Source organism: Bos indicus x Bos taurus, chromosome 24 (assembly GCF_003369695.1).
Source record: "Bos indicus x Bos taurus breed Angus x Brahman F1 hybrid chromosome 24, Bos_hybrid_MaternalHap_v2.0, whole genome shotgun sequence".
Lineage (NCBI taxonomy): Eukaryota > Metazoa > Chordata > Mammalia > Artiodactyla > Bovidae > Bos > Bos indicus x Bos taurus.
The window spans coordinates 7619495-7642826 of NC_040099.1; the positions used below are offsets into that span (position 1 = coordinate 7619495).

Sequence of the window (23332 nt, forward strand, 5' to 3'; positions counted from 1 at the left end):
CAAGTCACAAAGGATTCTGTGTTGCGAGAGAGAAAGTAGTAAAGAAAGCCACTGATGTCTAGCACAGTCATGACCACACACATTTCACTTTGGATATTCAATCCTTTTCTACCACATGCTCGTTTTCAATAATTTTCTTTATTTATTAGAGAATGAGCATAGTTCTGGAGGAAAGCTGTTTTCTAGTTGTCTGACACTGTGAAAGCCACTTAAAAATTCTGGATATGGCTTCACTAGTAAATGTGTTGATTGCCAGTGTCATTTTCAACATTAATATTCTATGATTCTGTCAAACCAGAGTCAACCTAATAAAAATTATATTATACCAGAGTTAGGAAAACACTGGAAATGCATAATAAATTCTCAGTAACCTTACATTTAATAAAGGCCTTCTTTTACTTTATTTTGAAAATAGCAAGCCAGTAAGTGAAGGAATAAGTGACATTTTAAAGGTCAGCAGAATGTGATTGTCAAAATTCTGTTTAATTACATAGTTACAGCTCACCACACAATAACAAAAATTAAGGAAATCATATACTATTACAGTTCCAGCAATATCAAATACTTTGTGAGTAAAAACCATCAATTTAGATGTTCAAAATCTTGATCATGCAAAATTGTATTCTTGAACTGCTTTTTCTTTTTTACAGTGGGGTGGGGGAAATTTTAATACTGTGCAACTATAACATCTTCCTGGTAGTCATATCTTTTGTAAATTTCTTAAAATTATGAGTAAGATGTTAATAAGTTTTCTCTATTAAGAATTGAGATATAGAAACTATGAATTCAGAAAGTGGTAATTCTTGAGCTATGCATTTCATGTATTTTCAAGGGGAATAATCACACAGACAGATTTTTAAATAATTTAATTTCCTAATTTTATTATTGCCGCATTATAATAATATTTTCTGTTCTGCCAGAAATTCACATTTAGTTTCCAGGGACAGCTCTTTATTTGCGTTCCTTTTCCAAAGGTGGCCCAATGTTAAGTACAGATGTCCCCAAACTGTTATCTGGGATAAATTGTGATTCAAGATAAAGGATGTCAAATCACATATTTTCCAATAGAAGCAAATTTGCAATGGATATTTTATTTCTTAACAAGGGCCTAGTGTCCAGTTATTTACCAAAATGCTCATAAACAGTAAATGGAATCAATGACAAATGACATATGTTTACAATGTACAGTATAAAACTTCACAAAGTATATATAAATTAATTTAAAAGAGTTTTACATAAAGGAAACATATAGCACATAATTTAATATAGTTTGAAGATTCATAGGGGTGAGGAATTTACAAGATGGGATAATTCTGTGTGGACCTAAGAAAAAGATCATTGTAGTGGAACATAGAGAGTAGGTAAAAAGTCAAAACTGTGTGTGTGTGGAGAGAGTAAGAGGTTCTCTGCAGGTCCCAGGAGGTCTCCTGTCATCTTCAGTAAAGATGATACTGGCTTTCATGCATTATTTATTGTCAAGGGGTAGGCTGATTCGTTGCTATGATTTATATACTGCCTGCTATAACTAAAATAATTGTATCATAACTGTAAAGAAATTCTATTCAGGCTGTCACACAAAGTGGGAGCTCCATTTTGCTCCACTCTGCCCACTGATACAGCCATATATATTTTTGATAAAAGAAAGCATTGTTCCTTGAATTATACAATATATATGTAAATCTAAATTTTATTAATCAAATTATTTATCAACCTATATCAATCATACTAATTTCTAATTCATATTTAATATTAAGATACCCCTGTCATTTTCACTTTTCCTGACTTTTCAGCTTCTGTCAAATAGTTAACGATATTGAAACACCATAAAAACCCTCTCATAATTTTTTTGAGAGAAATCCTACAGTGACTTTAAAAAAAACAAGTTTTCTTTTTCTCCTGATTTAGGTTTTAAATGTCAGATTCCTGAAAATAAGCAACTCTTATCTTATGTGGATCATTTGAGTGTTAAGATAGTAATTAAGTTCCAGCATGAACACAACTACAGAGATAGCATGGAGACCTTGTGCCATTTGACTCACAATTCTGTGTCTACAAAAAGGGTTGAATTTATGTTCCTTAAAACCATCCTAAAATCAGAGCATGGACTGAAAAAGCTAACTGTGTCAGCTACTAAACCTACCAAAATAACTATTAGAAAATTTAAATCCAGTCATTTTTCTTCAAACCACAATAGCAGGCAGAGAAAACAAAGCAAAATAAAAACTTATTAGGTAGAATTAGTAGAATAAAGTTGGTGTATTTTGATTACAAATGTATTTTTCCTCTCCTTTAAGTGTATACAAGATGTTAAAATCTTCAACAAGAGAAAAGTGTATGAAAATCACAAGTAAAATGTGTTTTTCATATTATGTAATAATTTAACTTATTTACTTATCTAAAGTTAATTTAAATAATTGCCTACTGAAGTGTGTAAGAAAAAACTTGATATGTAAGGTATTTTAATGTAAAAAAATGCCATTCCCCAAATTTCAGTTGAAAATGGAAGCTTTTTGAGTTCCCAGGAAAAAAATGTAGCCTGGATATTATTATCTAACAAAGATGTGACAAAGTGCTACAGAGTGATAAAGATGCCCAAAACAATAATCATAAATATATATGATGAACTAGTAGGAATACAAAACATAGACATCTACTTAATTTTTTTTTGTTTAACTATCACATTAGGATAAGTAAATCTGGATTTCCAACAAAGAACTCAGTGATAATATAAAAGTAATAAAACTTATCCTAATCACTCATGACCTACAACCAGTCTAATGAATTGCCTCATCAAGCCTTTCTATTGAACTAGTGGTGATGGGTTCAGGAAGAGTTAGAAACATCTGAAAAACAGGGAGAGACACTTACACGTGCAAGGGCCTATTTACTTAGAGGCCACGCAGCATTTCTCAGCTCCCACCATGTCTAACTGGGAGACGCCATGGAGCCAAGGAAGCATTCCTGGATTAGAAGCCTGGAACGAGGCAGAACTGTTCCTGACCATTTCTTTGCCTTTACATGAATTACAATACCAACAGGTTTGGGTTTTCTCCTGAGCAGAGCATAAAGTGGAAATGTTCTTCTACGTGATTGCTTTCAGAGCTGGCTAGCATTCCATCTATCTAGAAAGGACATCTAACATCTAACGATACTTCCCCAAGAAGTATCCTGTGTCTCCACTAAGTTGTAATAGTTGTAGAAATGTACAACAAAGATCCACATTCTCAGGTAAGAAAGGGAGGATTTGTGGTCATTTCAGAGAGCAAAAGTGGGTGACTCTTTCCAATACACTATAGGGAACACACACGTGAGGCTACTGACCTTTTAATTAGCCCCCAGGCAGTGTCGTGGCTAATACACCTTCGTGTTGAAACTCAAATGAGGCTGACAGTACAGAGATGATCCTTGTGTTACTGAAGAGACGTTTAACCATGGGTGTTTTGTGATACACATTCTTTTGTGTGCAATAATTTTCACTAAACCAAAGGAAGCACACTTGATACGTGTTGTCTTTCTGTGGTAACTTCAAAACCTGATAAACCGAAGTCTTCTTTCAATTGCATACTTAGTGTGAGGTGACACTAGTAAAGGCCACATCTGTGACACAGAACTGAGGTCAGAATGTGGAGACAGAAGTCCTGGGGTCATGCTGGACACTTCCTTGGAGTCTTTGTCATTTTGTCTGAACTGTGGCTCTCCTGACTCGTCCCGCCATCTTGTTCTGCCCGCCTCTAGCCGACACTGCACTCCACACATTACATAGGCTAGAAGTGCATTCATGTGGCATATCACCTACTGTAATTATTAACACAGGTCCAGGGGCACATTTTTATCTATCTTGAGGAGGCCAAGGTCAGGGGATTGTAAAGTATATTAATGATTGGTAAAGTAATTTAAAATTGCAAGGTATTCAAAGTCATGTTCGATTTGGAGAAAATGTCTAATTTTCACTTTGAGCAGTTTTCAGTATATTTGCTATAAGACACAAAGTGTTAGAGGCCTAAGTTCAGCCCCACTGAATGTAGACTGCACATATATTGCGCTGTGTTTAAAAATAAAATCTGGACTATAATTTTGTTTACAAGAATATAATTTTCTCAGCTTCTTTTCACTGTAGCATTAGTGATCCATTTTAGTAAATGGCTAAAATAATCTAGGGAGGAAGGTACTCATGCTTTTTACTGATTTTCTGAGATTCTGGCCAAAGAATGAGGGGCAGACATCAATTTTTATGTTTTTAATATCTACTCTAAAGATACCACATGCAATAAATTGGATTTGTAAAAACTACTAACAGTGTAAAGTTATTTATCCATCCACTGCTTCTATGCTGGACAAAAAGAATACGTGGTTAATCATTTTATAGGTGATAAATTATTTTCAAAACATAACTGCCCAGTGAAGACAGAGGAAAACTGTACAAGATACAAGGACTAGCACTTTTTCACTACTTGGTGAAAAAGGTGAGGTTTACTTTTAATAAATACATTTCACTTTATTTCACATGCTCTATCAAACAGCATCTTCCCTAACATATAAGTAAATAGGTATTTCTTATTTCATTAAGTTCAAATGGCGGTAGTGGCCAAAACCTACTCGTTCATAAGTATTTATTGCATAAACAATTTAGTTCTGAGTGCCTAGTATCATTTGATGAATAAGTGAAAGGAATGTTTTCTTTTCACTCCCACCAGGATAGAAAACCATCGGGTCACAGTTATTTTGTACTTTTCTGAATAAATATAACCTCATGGCTTGGTCGTGTGTACAGCAATTAATATTATCAGAAGAAAAAACAGGGACATAAAAAAATAAATCCCTTCAGATAATCTTTCCATGAAGTATGTGTGTCTTCCAGGCTTTCTCTGAGCTCAGAAGAGCCTTTGTGACTTGTGTTGGGTTCCTTGACCATGGGTTTCTTCCAACCCAATGTGGGACTTCTGACCACCTTCACCCACCTGTCTACAACTGGATGGAAAGCCATCTGAGTTTCAGAAGGAGTCAAAAGATGTTTTTGGTTCGTAACTGTCACTACCTCACGATGAAAAAGTCACATGTATATTAAAGAAGAAGATAGTTTCTGAAGGCAGAGAAATGCAAAATGTAGAGGCATCTTCAGTCAAAAACCTACAACCTCGAGTGAGCTGGATACACGCCTATGACCCCTCTTCTGACTGCTATGGTTCTGGCTTTACAAAGTTCCAGCAGACTGGTTCAGTAACTTTTCATCTTTGGTTTGTGTAGAACATTTATCTGCTTGTCATGTTGATTACAATGTGCATTGCCTTATGCCAAGTATATTAGGTTAATATAAATTGTTCTATCTGTTCATTTAACAGTTTTGACTTAGCTACAATTTTAAGTATAGCTAGAGGAGTAGGCTAGAATAAGTCTCCAAAAATTTACCATGAAATCTTTTATAGCATTATTCTCGTGATGAGATTGAGTTAACGACACAGGAAGGAAATTTCTCTCTCACTGACTCTTTATGACATGATTCTCTGAATGAACTGGCCCAAGGTTATGCCTGATCTTTGGGACTCCCCTGTTACACTCACTGGTAATGATCACAAGCAAATGGTGTTCTGGAAACTACTTCATGCAGGTATCATGTCTCCCGCCAAACAGACACAAGGGCAGACTCGTCTAATCAGCAGAATCTCCCCCTCCCGCCCGCCTCCCCAGACCTGCTTTCTGTACTGCTGGCACATTAATAAAGCTGAGACGTAAACCAGGACCTCTGAGGGTCTCCCCTAAGTCCCTTGTAGAAACTTGGGGTCTCTAGGCAACAGCTCGACCGAGTGAGCCGCAGGAGGCTTGCTGTGAACGCGGCACCACTAGGAGCTGGGCTCAAATGGTCTCAGCCAGGAGTCGTTCTGATGTGTTTCTTTAATGGCATTTCCAATGCAAATGCCACGTGCTCAAGTAATTAGGAGGTGTTCAACCCTGGAAGCTGGGACTTCAGGGAAGGCTGTATGAACATCAGCAACCAGTCTTCTGCTCTTCTGCTGTGTCAGCAAAAGTCACAGCGCAGAGCGTTTGAGTAATTTTCTTTTTACCCCTGAAAGCTTAGGATAATTATTTTTCACAGCCACATTAACTCTTATGATTAGCATCTTGATGGCATTTTCAAACTCATCTGAGAGATGTGGAGAGCCTAGGTAGTGGCTATAAGTGTGAAATTTATCAAGGAGGGACTGGATACTGCTTTTATCTAGTAGTAACTGTCTATAATGAACTGTCAATCTGCATTCAAGCTATGGCCATGGATGAAAAAGTCTTATCACAGGTCAGCAAATCAGGTACCCTTTCAATAGACTAACTCTGAAAGCTTAAACAATTTTGATATTGAAAAAAACATCAGGTTTTCATCTTACAAGACTAGGATCATGGTTCTTTAAATCCACCTTGGAATGTTGGGAGCTGACCATCTTAGGCATGTGGCATCAGACAATTCAGGCAGAATGATTTTTATTTTTACTTAAGTAAACTCCAAACTAGAAAAAAATATCTATGTTGACTTGAATTAGCCAAACTTCCCCAGTTCATGTGGGAATCACCACTTCCTTTTAAACCTTATAGGTCTGTCATTAGTCTCAGGGATGAAAAAACTTTTTGTTGTTGTTGGATACATTTTCTCTTATAATCCCAGCCAACCCATATCCAGTCAAATGAGAGTAAAACCCAGCCAATTCTGGTTATGTAGTAATTACAAGCCCCTGATGGCTCTCTGAGAATAGCATCTCTGACACTTAAGAATGATACCTACCATCCTTTCCATGCTCTTCTTCTTTTGACTGCAAAATGTCTGAGTTCTTTTAAAGTGTATTTTTATCCCTTAATCAGATTGTCATTTAGAGTCCTTCATTTCCTCCAGGTTAAATGGAAGCTGATTGGGGATCACACCCTATCTTCCCATGTAGCTCAGAGGGGGCCCAAGGGAGAAACATCATCAACAACAAGGGGTACTTAAACGGAAAGACAGGGCCGTGACGTGATGTGCAGGACAGCCAGACCGGTCCCTTCGCTTCCAGAGTAGTTTCCCGTTCTCACATTGTCGCCTCCGTTTGTCATAGGAGCAGACGTGAATACATAAATACTTTGCTAATAAGAAGCCTTTTTTTTTTTTTACAGGACTATTTTAAAAATAGTTATTCAACATAACAATCTTAATTTTAATGCACCAAATTACAGTTTTCAACAATTTAAGTGAGCATATCCTGTCACTCTCGGCACACATGGATATATACGTGTTAGATATAGATGGATACAGCAATATCCATATCTGTATTTGTCTACAGACACACACGCACACACACAGCACACACACAGAATAGAGCTACAAGGCCCTGGGTAATAGTGTTCTAAATTTCGTGTTCCCTTAATTGTCACTGGGCTTACTTATATGGAGAGTTGTGGTACCATTTGTAGAGCTTACTGAATTTGTCCCTGTTGAAACTCTCCGAGCCACACAGCTTGTGGCAGGTCACCTTTCTGCCCAAAGACAGACCTCTCATCAGATGGGGGGACTGAGCCCAGAGTAATAATGCCAGGGGTAATGCCCTCACCCAGGTCCAGTGCAGTCCAGCTTGGCAACTTCTCACCCTGCCCAGGTTCCTGCTGCTGTCAGACCCAAAGAATTTTATTTAAATGACTGTTCAGACGATTTGGATTCTATTTTTGTAAAACACCGACCCCCCCCCCCACCCCCACCCCAAGAAACTCAATAAATAAAGGACTTAGCCACAGAATCAAGGAAGCAGAACTCCAGTTTTGAACCTTCTACCGGGACTGGGGCCAGACCCGACCCAGGTCAATGTTCCCTGCGGTTGGTCCTCCGGGAGGCAGAGGGCGCGCGCCCCGCAGGCAGGCAGGCGGTCCGGACAGACGGTCTCTCTGGTCTCAGCCTCGCCCTGGGTGTCACTGGATGAGGCTGGAGCTGTAGCTGAAGCCGTAGCTGCTGGAGCGCGACAGGGCCGGTTGCGTCTCCTCGCTCTGCTCCGAGGCGTAGCTGGGGAAGGTCTGCGCACGTGACATCTTTGAGGGCCCGAACCCGTGACCTGGAGGGGCACAGAAGGAGAGCTGTACCGGAGGGCTGGCTCGGTACTGGGGGGCTGGCTCGGCACCAGGGGCTGGCTCCGAGGGGCAGCGAGTGCCCAGCGGCTGGTTCCTGGCGGGTGGCTAGGATGTGGTCTTAAGGGCCCAGTTTTGGACCCGGGTGCTATCAGAAATTCTGGATGCCGGAGAGCTAGGGAGAACTTTCCAGGGATCTCAGACTTCTACTGTCCTTCAATCTTGGAACAAAAGCACAGAATCTCCCCCCACGACCAAAAGCTGCTTTTGGTGGAGAACCTGTAAACGCTTTCTTTTCTTTGATGGTCCCTTTTCAGCATACAGGAACGAATGACACACTCCTTAAAACCTTTTTGAGCAGTCAACTTCATTTTATCCTAACCAGTGTCAGTTATCAGGAAAAAATACACAGGGGGATAGCGTTTCAGTACCCCGGGTTTGTGAGTAATGGTACCCACTTCATGATGCAGTTATTAACCCAAATGATAAACCTCCATGGTTATTCAGTTCGGTTCAGTCGCTCAGTCGTGTCCGACTCTTTGCGACCCCATGAATCTAGAGTGGTCTAAAAGCTAACTCTTACAGAAAATTTATTAAAAAAAAATTATAACTACGATTGTATAGCACAGATGTACCCCTGCAGTGAGAACTTTGTTTAATGCAAAATCCAAAGGTAATTACTGGAAAACTAGTGGAATGCTAACATCAGGAGAAAGGATGCGTTCTCGGGCCTCTCGTGGACTTCCCAGGTGTGTGTTCTAAATGAGTTAGGATTGTTCTTCCCACGTGAGGATGAGTATCTGATGGATGAGCTCAGTGTGCAGAGAAGATGGAATAGAGGTGGTGTGCTGTGCTCTCGGAGCTTCTGCGTCACACAAAGCAAGAAACGTGCTGAGTCTGGTTTATACGTTTTCTGGTCTCTGTGGCGAGAAACCCAGGGAAGACGGTCTGTTAACACAGAAAGAGCAAAATCTGCTCACTCCCAGGTGGGGCTGTCCTTTGCAAGCTTCCGTGCTTAAAGCCAGTCTCATCATCGTCGGGTGTGTCTGACGACTCAGAACCCTATCCTTGTTGAGATCTGGGGAGGAAATGCGGGTGCATCGGGTAATAATAAAAAGCTAATTAAAGTTGCAGAATCTCCTAACATTAAGAAAAATCGTGAGAGTGGAGCCTTCCGTTCTAGATAAATACCCTTTTAGGGGCACTGTTAGCCTGGTTCTCTGGGTGAGCCTCAGAGCGGGGCAGGGCGGAGAGGGCCCCACCGCCCCTGCCAGCCTGCGCGTCTCCCGGCGTCCAGATCTTCCCACTCCCTCCCCTGCCTCTCCGGGTCCAGAAACCCCGTCTCCTCTCTCTGCTCCTTCAGGCCCGAGGGTGGCGGGGTGCCTTGCTCCTGCCTGTCGCTCACACGTCCTCATCGGCTCAGTACCTGGATCCACAGCTCATTTGTGGGTCCCGTCGTTACATTCCCATAAAACCTCAGCTGAGCGTGTCTTCTCTTTCCTGTCGGACCGTGAAGATGCCGTGAGGAAAGGGAAGCCGGGTGTAGGGGGTAAGATGGAGCCACCAGAGGCGAGGTCAGGAGTAGGGGCTAGGGAGCTGGCCCCGCGTGACCAGCTGTAACTGCTTTTGAGAGACTACTGGTGTCTGGGTATGTCGGTTCCTTCTCTGCACGGTCTGTATGACAGCAGTGGTATAATATGGCTTTTTGAGTCTGAAATCAGTGTGTATCAATTAAATTCATACATGTTAAATGCATCGTCCCCGGTGGCTCAGTGGTAAAGAGTCTGCCTGCCACTGTAGGAGATGTAGGTTCCATCCCTGGGATGGGAAGATCCCCTGGAGAAGGAGTTGGCAGCCCACTCCAGTAGTCTTGCCTAGAGAATCCCATGGACAGAGGAGCCTGGTGGGCTACAGTCCATAGGGCCGCAGAGTCAGGCATGACTTAGCGACTAGACAATAACAAGTCTGTCATCATAGCAAGAAACAGATGCCATGAGGGCCCTCCTCCAGTAGGGCCACCATAGGGGCAGTCAGTGAAGACTTCCCTAAGGAGGTGGCCTTTTTACATGCTGCTTGTATGACAGGGTTAGGATACACTGACCTGATATTGGAAACTTCGCTTAAAATTTTACAGTTTGCTTCCTTATCTCACCATTGACTTGCTGGATGATAATTCATAGTTCTTGTAGGAGGCGAGACTGGCATTCATGAGCAAAAACCAATTGGAAGCCCTAATGTTAAGACATGTTACTGGCCTTGGTTTTACACTGTTACTTAAAAAAAATAGAAATATCTGAAAGAGAGCAGTGTGAGAGCACACCTTTAATTCACATTACCTGTGGCCTGAAGGCCAAGGTTGGAGTTGTGAAGATAGAAGCGTCTTTGCCCACGCATTCCGGGTTTTGACCCTGGAATCTTGGTGTAAAACTTCAGTCATTTAAGAAACATTTGCCAAGCAGCTACTAAAACAGTTCAAGATTCCACAGGGAAGACAAAGTAGTGGAAACCACGGTCCCTGAGTTTCTGGGGTCCACCAGCTGCTTTGGGACGCTCCTTAGACAGGGACAGGCAGCAGCAGACATCCAGGGCAGGGTGTGTGCAGCCAGTGTGGCCTGGGAGCGAGGCAGGATGCCAGCGCGGCCCACGGGCTTGGTTCCAGGGCTGTACACGTCAGTCCAGCCGTCACAGTGACCCCTGCCCCAGACTGTGCAGACCCGCCGTCCCCTCAACGGAAACATACAGCCCTGAGTTCAAATCCAGCCCTACTGTCCCTTTTGGAGCCTCATTTTCTTGCACAGACAGAACACACTTTCCTAAGGTATTTTTTTTTGGGGGGTCACGCCATGTGGCATGCACGATCTTCATTCCCCAACCAGGGATCGAACCCCAACCCTTGCCCCCTGCAGTGGAAGCACAGAGTCTTAACCACTGGATCACCGGGGAAGTCCCTTTCCTAAGGCATTTTGAGGGTTAAACAAAACAACATGGGCTTCCCAGGTGGCACAATGGGAAAAGAATCTGTCTGCAATGCAGGAGACCCGGGTTAGATCCCTGGGTCGGGACGATCCCCTGGAGGAGGAAATGGCAACCCACTCCAGTATTCCTGCCTGGAAAATGCCATGGACAGAGGAGCCTGGCAGGGGTCCTGCGATCACAAACAGTTGGACATGACTGAATACACACATATACTTTCAAACAAAACAACATACAGGAAGACACCTGGGGTGGTAGGTGCCTAATAGTTTCCCCCCTTCTTTCTATGCTGAGTGTATCCACACTTCTGTTTGACTTCCTATTCAGTGTCTATACTTTCTCCATCATCGCAGTGTGCTGTCCTTATTATGACAGGCTTTGAATATTCTCATTCAGTCATCTTGAAGATTTCTTCATCTCCTCTACAGTTTCTAGTCTAATTGGAAATGAAATGGTGAATTTTTCTTACCTCAATCATGTCTTTACAGACAGTTGATAACTGATGTTATTTAATACTTATCACAAAAATAATATACCTCAATCCGAGCTGAACTTATGCTTAATAAATGCTGTTTGATTTTGGCAACAATGAGTATGAGAAGAAAAGAGAGAAATAATTAATCATTTTCTCAACATTCATTTGAATTCTGCCCCTAGACACTGTTGATGAAAACAAAACAAAAAACAGAAATCAACTTTGTGGCTTAAATTAAAAACTTGCTGGAATAGACCTGTTCACTCCACTCAACAGAGACTCTATTTCAGTTCTTCCTAAACTTCCCCTCCGGTGCCTTGTGCTCAGTCGTGTCTGACTCTGTGCGACCCCAAGGACTGTAGCCTACTAGCCTCCAGGCAAAAACACTGGAGTGGGTTGCCGTGCCCTCCTCCAGGGGATCAGGGATTATTATTCTCTTGACTTTTTCTCTGGGAGGTATTTGTACTTGCTACCGAAATTCTTTAAGATTACATAAAATGATTAAATATAACGTGTAATTTTTCATCTTCAATTATCAAAAAAGGAAAATTTTAAAGGTTTCATGTCACCATGTTTCTGATATAAACTGTCAATTTGCATTACACTAATTTACATTCCCACCTAGAGGGTATTAAAATACTTTTTATCCTAATGTTAGATAGATCTGGATTATTAGATTAAAAACTTTTGCCAACCTGAAGGATAAAAAATTGCATCTTGTTTAATTTCTTTTTGCTACAATTAAGTGTTTAAATTTTGTAGTCAAGTGTTTGTGGTTTCTGGTTTTGTGTCTTGAAATAAGTCTTTCTTTATCACATTATTAAAATATTTTCTTACAAGTTGTTTTTACATTTTCATAAATTTCCTCTACTATCTTCAGCTTTTTAATTCACTGTGAATCTCTCTTGGTTCATGCCCTGAGGATCCTGTGTTGTGCGATGGTTGATCGTGTTAGCTCTGACGGAAGAGGACGTGGCTTTGAGTTCTCGCTCTGTTCCTCGACTCTTCTGTCCCTCAAGTGTATAATGGCAGTTGTAATAGTTTCTGTCAATAGGATCATGTTTTAACTGTGTTAATTCATGATAGCACAGTCTCATAGTGTATTACATTCGTGTGTGTGTAACACAGGATTAACACTGAGAGCAGGGTATTCTGTGGTACACACATGCAGCCCACCAGTTCAGTCTTCACAGCCGGCTACTGAGGAGAAGCAAAGCCTTTGCAGTAACACCTGCCACTGATCCATTGTTATGAGGTTCATGAGTCTCAGTGTGAGTATTTTTCCAAAGGCTTTATGAGATTTTTTTTCAATCAAGGAACAAAGGTGTCTCATTTCTGGGAAATACTTCTGAATTATTATTATAATTTTTGTTAATTATTTCCCTCCCACCATTTTTCTCTGCTCTCTCTCCCACCTTTGTTCTTTTTCTAACCTTCTATTATTTATATGTTATAGTACTGTTCTGACAATTTCCCAGTCTTTTCCATCTTCACTCTCTTTTCTGCTGCTTTATTTTGTGGATTTGAGGTTTACTTTACCTTCCAAGCTTACTAAATTATAAAAAAGATTCTGCTGCTCTAATTTTAATTTGAAAAACCTTTCTTTTCCCTTTGTCCTTCCCTGTCTTGTTCTCTTTTCTTTAGTATACATTCATATTTTTTGTTATTCATAATGGCACTTTCACTCCCAAAACGATGGACCTTTTTGGCTTATTTCATAAGTAGATATTTAAATATTCTTTTTTTTTTTTTTTTTTAGGTTCTCAGCCTTTTAATGCATTTAGCATCTGAGGGATGTAGACTTCTCTGAAGATTTTGGGAACCAAAACACCTGGATTCTAGAGGCTCGTGCCAATGGTTATCTCAGACACTCCCTCTCCCTCTGTCTCTGTCTCTGAGAAGCGGCACACGGCTGTTCATTTCCTGACGGACAGCTCCCGGGACTTGGATGTTTGTGATGGATGCCCTTTATCTTTGGAATCCCTTCCTTCCCACACTGGCAGAATCCAAATCTCTGGGCCTTCCACAACTCATCTCTTTAAAGATTAGAAAATTTTGAATGGAAAAATGCATAGTATTTAATCCTATGTAGTACCCTCCTCCAGTTATGAGAAACTGATGAGTTAGCAGCTGCATTCTCATGCTGGGGAAAAAAAAAAAATCAAACACAATATCCTTCTAATACTTTAATTTGCTTTAAAGATGGTTTAATTTGATTCATACAGAATTATGTTTTTTAATACCCATTTCATAAATTTTCTAGACCAAAAATAGTCTTCTGTTATTTTGGTTGATGTACCATTTATTTATTCCTGTTGCATACATTTTATTTCTCTTGTATTCTAATTACCTACTGGGATCTAATTTTATACAGCTGTGATATTAATTTTCTACAACAGTAAAATTTAGTTGAACTCTGTCAGCAGACTGCATTTGAGTAGCTGTGGAATTTGTAAGCAATCTGTGGCAGCTAATAAAATGGTAAATATTAACATGGGATAATCAAAGTTGAAACAGTAGAGAATATGTGAAAAAAATGTATTAATGGTGCTCAAAAAGGAATGGGACAATATTATAAAAATAAAAGTAGATATATTTAGTTTTTGAGCTATAAATTTTTCATTGCTATTTTCAAGAGTTTAGGTATAAATTTTTAATATAATGTTAATATAAATTTGTTTAGTTGCTAAGTTGTGTCCAACTCTTTTATGACCCCATGAACTGTAGCTTGCCAGGCTCCTCTGTCCATGGAATTTCCCAGGCAAGAATATTGGAGTGGGATGCCATCTTCTTCTCTCTTAATATAAATGAGTTACATATTGATACACCTTTGTTTCCATTTTGAACGTATTTATAGAAAGTTTTAGCAATCAAAGAACTATTAAGGATCATGAAGTAGGGTGTGCCCAGTTTAAGCTGAGATCTGCAGAACTAGTATCTGAAGCATTTTAACACATTTACTATCTAGTCACATTAATTGCCTGCAAAGTAATTACAAGAATACATATCAGCTGATCATCCTTAAGATGACATCTTAAGGAGAAGAAGGAGAATTTCATTTGCTGTAATTCTTCTCTAAAGATTTTAAACGAATGCATAGAAACACTTTTCCAAGAGAGTGGTGCTTTCCTATATAGTATATGAGATTTATTATGAGAGTTATAAATTAGAGATTTGATTTACGACAGAAATATTATAGAAAAAATTGAATGTCACATAAGTTTATGCAGGAGGAAGTTTGCAAAAAAAAAAAAAAAAGACTAGATTGAGGGCAATAAACAAGTTGATTGAAAATTTACTGTCAGGTTTTCATAGAACGCAGTGCAGTTTTATTCTGCAGTGGATACACACTGAGCTTATGTTTAGTCTGAGGACTCTGAGATGAGTTTGAGGGTGTGTGTCCAGAAACCTGCTTAGCACTCAACACATCTGATTTCTCATCTCATCCTATGAAGAAATTTGCCTTGAACTTCTCCTTTTAGTAAGGATTAGGTTGATTTTTCAGAGCTCTGGGAAACATTCTGATAACCACAAACAAAATTATGTCTTCTTAGATTTTCTAAAAATACTTATTTGACAGCGTTGGGTCTTAGTTGCGGCCCCTTAGTTCCCTGACTAGGGATCGAACCCACAGCCCCTCTATTGGAAGGCAGATTCTTAGTCACCAGACTACCAGGGATGTCCCTGTCTTCTTAGATTTGTAAATATTTTGTTTGTCTGCATTAGACCACAGTACCCAAATAGTCATGGCTTTCAGACTCTGTATCTCCTCATTAGGAATCAGGCCCTGGTGATGCTCATGATGAAAGATAAAGCTCTAGATGGTGAGTTGTAGCAGGTGAGATGGAAGCATGGAGAGAGCACACCCTGGGGAGTTTGTTACATCTTATGAAGCCGACTGGATATTTTTTCTAAAGGATGAGGAAGACTTTTGAATGATTTAAAGATGAGCGAGTGGATCAGAGTTGCTGGCTTACTCAATGAGACTACAGAGGAGCTGTTCGTAATCCTTTCCCACCATCATGCAACTGAGAGATAAAATTTAGCCCCAGAGAAAACAATTTCTCAGAGAAGGTGTTTCGAAGGTAGAAAGAAAGAAGCCTCTGATTTTATGTACATTTCCTTCGGTTTACTTATCATTCTTCCTTATTATCTCCAGCTAATCAGCATTCCTCCAAGTCCAATAACAGAGATGAAAACTGCTGGTACCAACTTGCACAAGAATGAGGCCAAAATGGGTGGGAGTGGTGAGAAGTGAGGATGCTTATTCTTGCTGAGAAAGACCTACGAGTACCTCTCAGGATAATTATATTCACTATTTTAAGTTTCCTCATGTAGTCAATAAACTGTGAGAATTTCAGAACCTGGAAATCTGAAGCCTAGAGTTTCCGGTTAGCAGCGCTTCCTGGTAGGTCGATATTGCAGTGATTTCTCTAGTTGTTTTGAAAATAGCCAGATAAATAGAGAATAGGAGATCTGTGATCCATGAAAATGGAGTTAGGGAGTACAGAGCAAAGGAGGTGACGTGGACATTTCTTCTCTTTTATGAAAAAGTACTGCAAACATTTCAAAGTACTTTTCTAGGCAGGCTGAAAAATTCTTGGTATGCATTTTACCATCAGTGTACCCAGCAGACAGCAATGAAAGCCATCTTAATTCCCAGTTAGTTTTTAATTTTTTTTTATTTTTAAACTTTACAAAATTGTATTAGTTTTGCCAAATATCAAAATGAATCTGCCACAGGTATACATGTGTTCCCCATCCTGAACCCTCCTCCCTCCTCCCTCCCCATTCCATCCCTCTGGGTCGTCCCAATGCACTAGCCCCAAGCATCCAGTATCATGCATTGAACCTGGACTGGCAACTCGTTTCATACATGATATTTTACATGTTTCAATGCCATTCTCCCAAATCTTCCCACCTTCTCCCTCTCCCACAGAGTCCATAAGACTGTTCTATACATCAGACACACCATACACCATACACAAAAATAAACTCAAAATGGATTAAAGATCTAAACGTAAGACCAGAAACTATAAAACTCCTAGAGGAGAACATAGGCAAAACACTCTCTGACATACATCACAGCAGGATCCTCTATGACCCACCTCCCAGAATATTGTAAATAAAAACAAAAATAAACAAATGGGACCTAATTAACCTTAAAAGCTTCTGCACATCAAAGGAAACTGTTAGCAAGGTGAAAAGACAGCCTTCAGAATGGGAGAAAATAATAGCAAATGAAGCAACTGACAAACAACTAATCTCAAAAATATACAAGCAACTCCTACAGCTCAACTCCAGAAAAAGTTTTTAATTTTTTAAAAAATGAATTTTATTGTGTTTTTTGGCTATGCTGAGTCTTTGTTGCTGTGCCGGGTTTCTCTGTTTAGGGTGAGCGGGGGCTACTCCCTCGTTGCGGGACCTCCTGTGATACTGGTTGCAGAGCACCAGCCCCCGGGCATACGGTCTTCAGTAGCTGTGGCTCCGAGGCTCGGTAGTTGTGGCGCATGGGCTCAGTTGCCCCGGAACGTGGGATCTTCCCAGACCAAGGAGTAAACCCACGTCCCCAGCACTGGCAGGTGGATTCCCAACTACTGGACCACCAGGGAAGCCCTTTTAATTTTTAATTAGTTATCTTTAACTCTGTGAGAGATTGAAATATATTTTAATCAGTTTTTTTTTTTTTTTTTACTATTAAGTACTCATGTCAAAAGGCTGAACGATGCTTGTGGAATTATTGCCATTGTATAATGTCATGTTGCCTGTAGTCATGTCACTGAAAACAGGCCAGGACAGGGAAGGGTGGGGAGCACAGCCTCTGAGGCTGGTACTGGCCTCAGCGGGTGACCTTGGGTTGGATACAATCGGGCATTAAGTAGCCGAGTGCTCGGGTCATGATATTACTGATCATTAATACTGATCACTAATTGTGTCCCAACAAAGGTCCTTCTAGTCAAGGGTATGGTTTTTCCAGTGGTCATGTATGGATGTGAGAGTTGGACTGTGAAGAAAGCTGAGCACTGAAGAATTGATGCTTTTGAACTGTGGTGTTGGAGAAGACTCTTGAGAGTCCCTTGGACTGCAAGGAGAACCAACCAGTCCATCCTAAAGGAGATCAGCCCTGGGTGTTCTTTGGAAGGAATGCTAAAGCTGAAACTCCAGTACTTTGGCCACCTCATGCGAAGAGTTGACTCATTGGAAAAGGCTCTGATGCTGGGAGGGATTAGGGGCAGGAGGAGAAGGGGATGACAGAGGATGAGATGGCTGGATGGCATCACCGACTTGATGGACGTGAGTTTGAGTGAACTCCGGGAGTTGGTGATGGACAGGGAGGCCTGGTGTGCTGTGATTCATGGGGTCGCAAAGAGTCGGACACGACTGAGCTACTGAACTGAACTGAACTGAACTTAATTATGTCCCAGGAAGCAGCAGAGGTTTCACTTGCACTGATTAACTTAATCCATCTGGTAGCCCTGCAGGACTGACCCTCTTGCCCTCTGCTGGCTCTAAACTCTTCACTGACCCCAGAAGTTTGTCTACCTCACAGTTAGCACAACAACCAGAGAAAAGAGTATGCTTTTGCAAACAAAAACATATTTTAGAGGCAAGAGAGCAAGCAGACCTCATGCCTTTTTTTTTTCCCTTTTAATTTCTCTCCATCATATTCATTTTCTAAAGAGCACAGGATAATCTGAATTACTTGTATTTCATGTTTCTTGACAATAAGAATATGGAGATTCACTTTTTTTCCCCCAAGAGTCTATATTTCTTTATATGTTTTACTTCAATTTTATAATTGTAGAAATCAGAAATGTTAGTTTTTATCAATTTAAAAAATACATATATATTTAACAATCACTTACTAGAATAGGCTCAATGGTAGAGAATCTGCCTGCAGAGTGGTCAGGATGCAGTTTCGATCCCCAGGTTGGGAAGATCTTCTGGAGAAGGAAATGGCAACCCACTCCAGTATTCTTGTCTGGGGAATCTCATGGACAGAATAGCCTGGTGGGCTGTAGTCCATGGGGTCCCAAAGAGTTGGACATGACTGAAGTGACTCAGCAGCAGTAGCAGCTTCTAGAAATAGGATGCTAAATCTTATAAAATTATCAGTAACCCCTTCGGATTGATCTTGGATTATGTTCACAATGGTGAATTGGTCATTGTTACTGAATTCACTCATTTTCACTACTGCTGTGGAACATAATATTTTAATGAAAACCATTTATGTTTACATAATTAATAACACTGACTTAGTATAAATTGATAAACCATGTAAAAATTAAAATTTTCTAATTAAGTCAGAGACAGAACAGCTTTATGGTTGCTTAAGTCTTCATACCTCTATGTCTATTCTAACTCTTATCATTTTCAAAAAATTTCTAGTTCTGGGAAATTTGGCCAACTCTTTAAGGAAGCATACTAGTTTATATTCTTTCCTCCATGATAGATAAAAGTAAATTACAAAGACCTTGAAAAGAAGTGAAAAAATAAGCATTGAAAATCATTGGAAAGAAATTTAGGAAAATAGTTCAAATTGGGAGATTTTTCTAAGTACAAAAGCAGTTGAAGTTCAAATACAGGATCATTTGTCACTGTTTGATACCACATCTAAAAGGATTAAATTTTGAGTTTAACCCCTCAGAAGCTGGACAGCATTCAGTTCTTTGAAGCCTCAATTTTAATGACTTTCCCAGGAAAGCATTCGTTAGCTACTATTTACATGTCAAAAATTAAAAGACACTTACTCCTTGGAAGGAAAGTTATGACCAACCTAGACAGCACGCTAAAAAGCAGAGACAGTACTTTGTCAACAAAGGTCCATCTAGTCAAGGCTACGGTTTTTTCAGTAGTTAGGTGGGTGTGAGAGTTGGACTGTGAAGCAAGCTGAGCACCAAAGAATTGATGCTTTTGAACTGTGGTGTTGGAGAAGACTCTTGAGAGTCCCTTGGACTGCAAGGAGATCCAACCAGTCCACCGTAAAGGAGATCAATCCTGGGTGTTCATTGGAAGGACTGATGTTGAAGCTGAAACTCCAATACTTTGGCCACCTGATGCGAAGAACTGACTCATTTGAAAAGACCCTGATGCTGGGAAAGATTGAGGGCAGGAAGAGAAGGGGTCAACAGAGGATGAGATGGTTGGATGGCATCATCAACTCAATGGACATGAGTTTGGGTAGACTCCAGGAGTTGGTGATGGACAGGGAGGCCTGGCATGTTGGGGTTGCAAAGAGTCAGACATGACTGAGCAACTGAAATGAACATGTCAGAAAACATTTCAGCTGGGTTGATTCACTGAGGGGTCCTGACAATGGTGGTGAGTAGCCTTGAAGTGGTCAGAAAACTATTTTTGTTAAAAAATTTATAGGAAGTTACTTTTTTACCTAAGACAAGTCTACCCAATGTGAGTGCATTGTCTACTTTCTTTGCTTTGTGTGGGTATATAAGTATAAATTTATATGGGCTTCCCTAGTTTTGCTAGTGGTAAAGAATCTGCCTACCAGTGCAGAAGATGCAAGAGACATGGGTTCAAGCACTGGGTCGGAAAGATCCCCTGAAGGGGGGAATGGCAACCCACTCCAGTATTCTTGCCTTGGAAATCCCATGGACAGAGAGCCTGGCGGGTTACAGTCCATGGAGTCACAAAGAGTTGGACATGATTGAGCAACTGAGCCCATACACACATAAATTTATATTTGTGTATATATACATATATACACACAAATGTATATATATATATATGTGTATATATATATATATATATTTCAGGCTGGTAATACTGTTTTCTGACGATTATAACTTTGGGTCTTAAGTCACGTGTATTTTTAAAACACTTTTTTTCTGGTAGACAACTCATTCCAAACATGAATCCAATGAAATGATAATGAAAGAATCAGGGAAGATGTGTGTAGCAACTAAGACAAAGAACAGGTATCTCGCAGGAGCTGGAAACGGAATCATAGACCAGGGACCAGGAGGACGCTGAACAAAGAGAAAGGAGAGCATTTCCACTCGACCCCGTGAATTCCATGCAGTATTGTGTGAATTCAGCCACAGCAAACAGGCCCTCCTGTTTCCTTTCATCAGGAGGAGAGTAGAAATTGTAATTCTTAGAAAGAAAATGAAGCCGAGAAGTTTAGCTGCGTAAGAAACATATTCCTCTCAGCCTGGGAGACGGGAGCTGGGACCTTGAGAACTGCTGCTTTGGGCAGAGCAGCAGCCTCTCCCTGGTGTGCGCCTCGAGCAGAGTTATCGGACAGCAGTGAAAATGGTTTCGGCAGGCTTAGAAACACGACTGAGATGGCAGAGTACTACACCTTTTAGAAACTCTGAGGAGAAACTGGATGGGGCACACGGGAACGTTAAATAATCCGGGTGTGATAGACTTGAGCTCAGCATCCTGACTGTAACTGAAGCCTGAGGTTCCTCTTTATCTGTGGGATGAGAAGCGTCCTAGAAACCCCGAGAGCCTTGAAGCAGAAGTGAGACAGTGTAACTAAACCAGCAAAGGGGGTAGATCCCCACATGTTGCGTTAATGCCTTCATTTCTGCTTCCCTTTTATTTGAAATGTGTTTCTAGATATCGTTGAATTGACTAAATAACTAGGCTCTGATACATTGAAGAGATAATTTTTTTTCTAAAAATGGAGGAGGGAAAGGTGAGTTGCTTTGGGGGTTCTTGTCTGGAAAAGCCCAACAGCTGGAGGTCTGATGGCTGCAAGTTCTCTGTCACCTACGGACAAAGAATGAGAGGCTTTAAAAATGAAGAAAACGTTCGTGCCTCTTCATCTTGGCATTGGTCGCTGAAACAGGAGAGCGTGGCCAGGAGACAAAAGCTTGTCTGCTACTGAGAAAGGGTGTTTCAATACTGAACCCAGCATTCTTGCCCGATTTTCTGTACTCCTGCACTTGCTGTTTCAGTGAGCGGCACCCATCAACCCGACAGCCCGGGTCAGCGAGCTGCAGCCCGTCTAGTCTGCGGGCTCTGCCACCGTCAGCCACTGAGTCCTGCAGCTTCTTCCTCCCCAAAGCCTCGTGAATCCACGTGCTTTCTTCATGCTCATTCCCTTTACCCTAAATTTCCCACCATGTTTATGGCTGCAGCCGCCCAGCTGGTCTTCCTGACAGCAGTGTCCCGCTTCTCGGTTCTGTTCTTTGCGGGGGTGACTGTGAGCATCGGGCGGCCCCTCCCCTCCACACCTGTCCGGGATAAAGGCAGACTCCCCTGTGCAGCACCTACGTCCTCAGGGTCCTCAGTGCTGGTGACACGGGCGTGATTAGAGGGCTCTGTACTCAATCCCCACGTGCAAAATCCATCAGTTCCTCCCCTTTCCAGTAAAACTCCTTGTAAAAAACATTGTTTGGTTTATAATTAAGCTCTAGACTTCCTCTAGGGCTTCCTTTTCGGGGAGGGGGGATGTATTTCCCTTTTATTTATTTATTTAAATTAATTTTTACAGGCGTGTAGTTGGGATGAGGCTGGGAGAGCAGGCGTGGAGGTGGAGATTGGGAAAAGTTGAAGCTGGAGAAGTGAGTGTGGCTCAAATTGCGTGAATATACGTGGAACCCAGGGCTTTCTTTTAGCCAGACTGTTAACCCTCAGACTCTCTCTTATGTAACATATGTTTATACACGTCGGAACTTCCCCTGATGACTCTCTGATTTCAGCCGTCCTCCACCCCACCTCGGCTCGCCAGCCCCTTTCAAAAGGACACACAGTTCCCCAGGAAGGCAGCTCCCGGCCCTGTGGCCTGAGCTCCTTCCCTCTGTGGCAGCGCACCCCCTCACCCTCCTTTGCACCGACTCTTTCAAACTCGTTTCTGTTTTTCTTGAAGAATTCACGTAGGAAGCCTCCGAGAGTCCTGCACACCATCTCACCTGGCCTGATCCTGAGCCGCTGTATGGTACTCTTACCCTCTCCTGTGTACCCAGCTCACCTCTTAACTCTTTGCCTTGGTATCTCCTCTGTGAGCTTATCCTGAACGTGAGGAAAGAAGGTCTATTTACCTTTGTGTCTGTGGAGCCTTGTGAAAGGCCAGACTCACAGAGGGCACTCAGTAAATGTTAATGCATAAAACTGTGAGAAATGCATGCCACAGCTCTATGCAGAGAAGGCAGACTCATATCTCATGGATCTCCTTGCACATGTTTGGTGGTCCATAATTACTTTGTTGAATCAGAATAATTGAACGATGTGGCCTGGTTCTGGCCAATGGGGAAATGATAATCCTTTTAAAAATGAGAATTCAAATAATAGTGTAAGACTAAATATGATTGTCAAATGTATGCTATAGGTGTATAGGAGAATGAGGAAATGATTATTTTTAGCTGCCTCATAATATACTGATCCCAACAAATGTACCAGTTTAAAAGGTTTTTCACAATCCAAACAGATGTGAGTTGAGTGGAAAAATGAGCAAAGTGAGAGTTTGCTGGTAGACAGTCCTCCCTGAGCCTCCTGCCCCTCTGCGTGTTTTGTGAGCAAAGGCAGGGAGGGCCCTTGTTATGAAAGATGGAGCAAGCATCTCCCTGTGGAGAAGAGGGAAGATTATGTCCCTCGCAGTAAGGATGTCTCCCTCTGGGACAAAGGGTGGGCTGGATCATAAAATATTAGGGTTCCCTATGCTGTGGTTCCTCTCCTGTAACACAATGTTCTTCATATGTGGGTGTCACCTGGCCCTCTCTGCACCTCCCTGTGAGAAATGGGACTCAGGAAACCAACAGAAATGCCAACGCACTGGCTAATACTATTGCTCTAAGTAATAAAGCTTCCTGGCTCTCTGATCCAGGCAGCTTTCCTCTTCTT

General features: G+C 41.2%; 1 protein-coding gene and 1 long non-coding RNA gene across 2 annotated transcripts in view; one reads left to right on the top strand and one right to left on the bottom strand.

Moving 5' to 3' along the window:
• Positions 1–377: 377 nt before the first annotated feature.
• Positions 378–23332, bottom strand: part of DOK6 (docking protein 6) — a 412894-nt gene continuing 389939 nt past the window's right edge. Inside the window, exon 8 of the mRNA XM_027525620.1 lies at positions 378–8060. Coding sequence (XP_027381421.1) covers positions 7921–8060 — 140 coding nt within the window. The 3' untranslated portion in view covers positions 378–7920. The remainder of the gene's footprint in view (positions 8061–23332) is intronic.
• Positions 8017–13669, top strand: LOC113882654. Its single transcript, XR_003508414.1, has 2 exons — positions 8017–8103; positions 13281–13669. It is a non-coding gene; the product is annotated as an uncharacterized LOC113882654 (long non-coding RNA).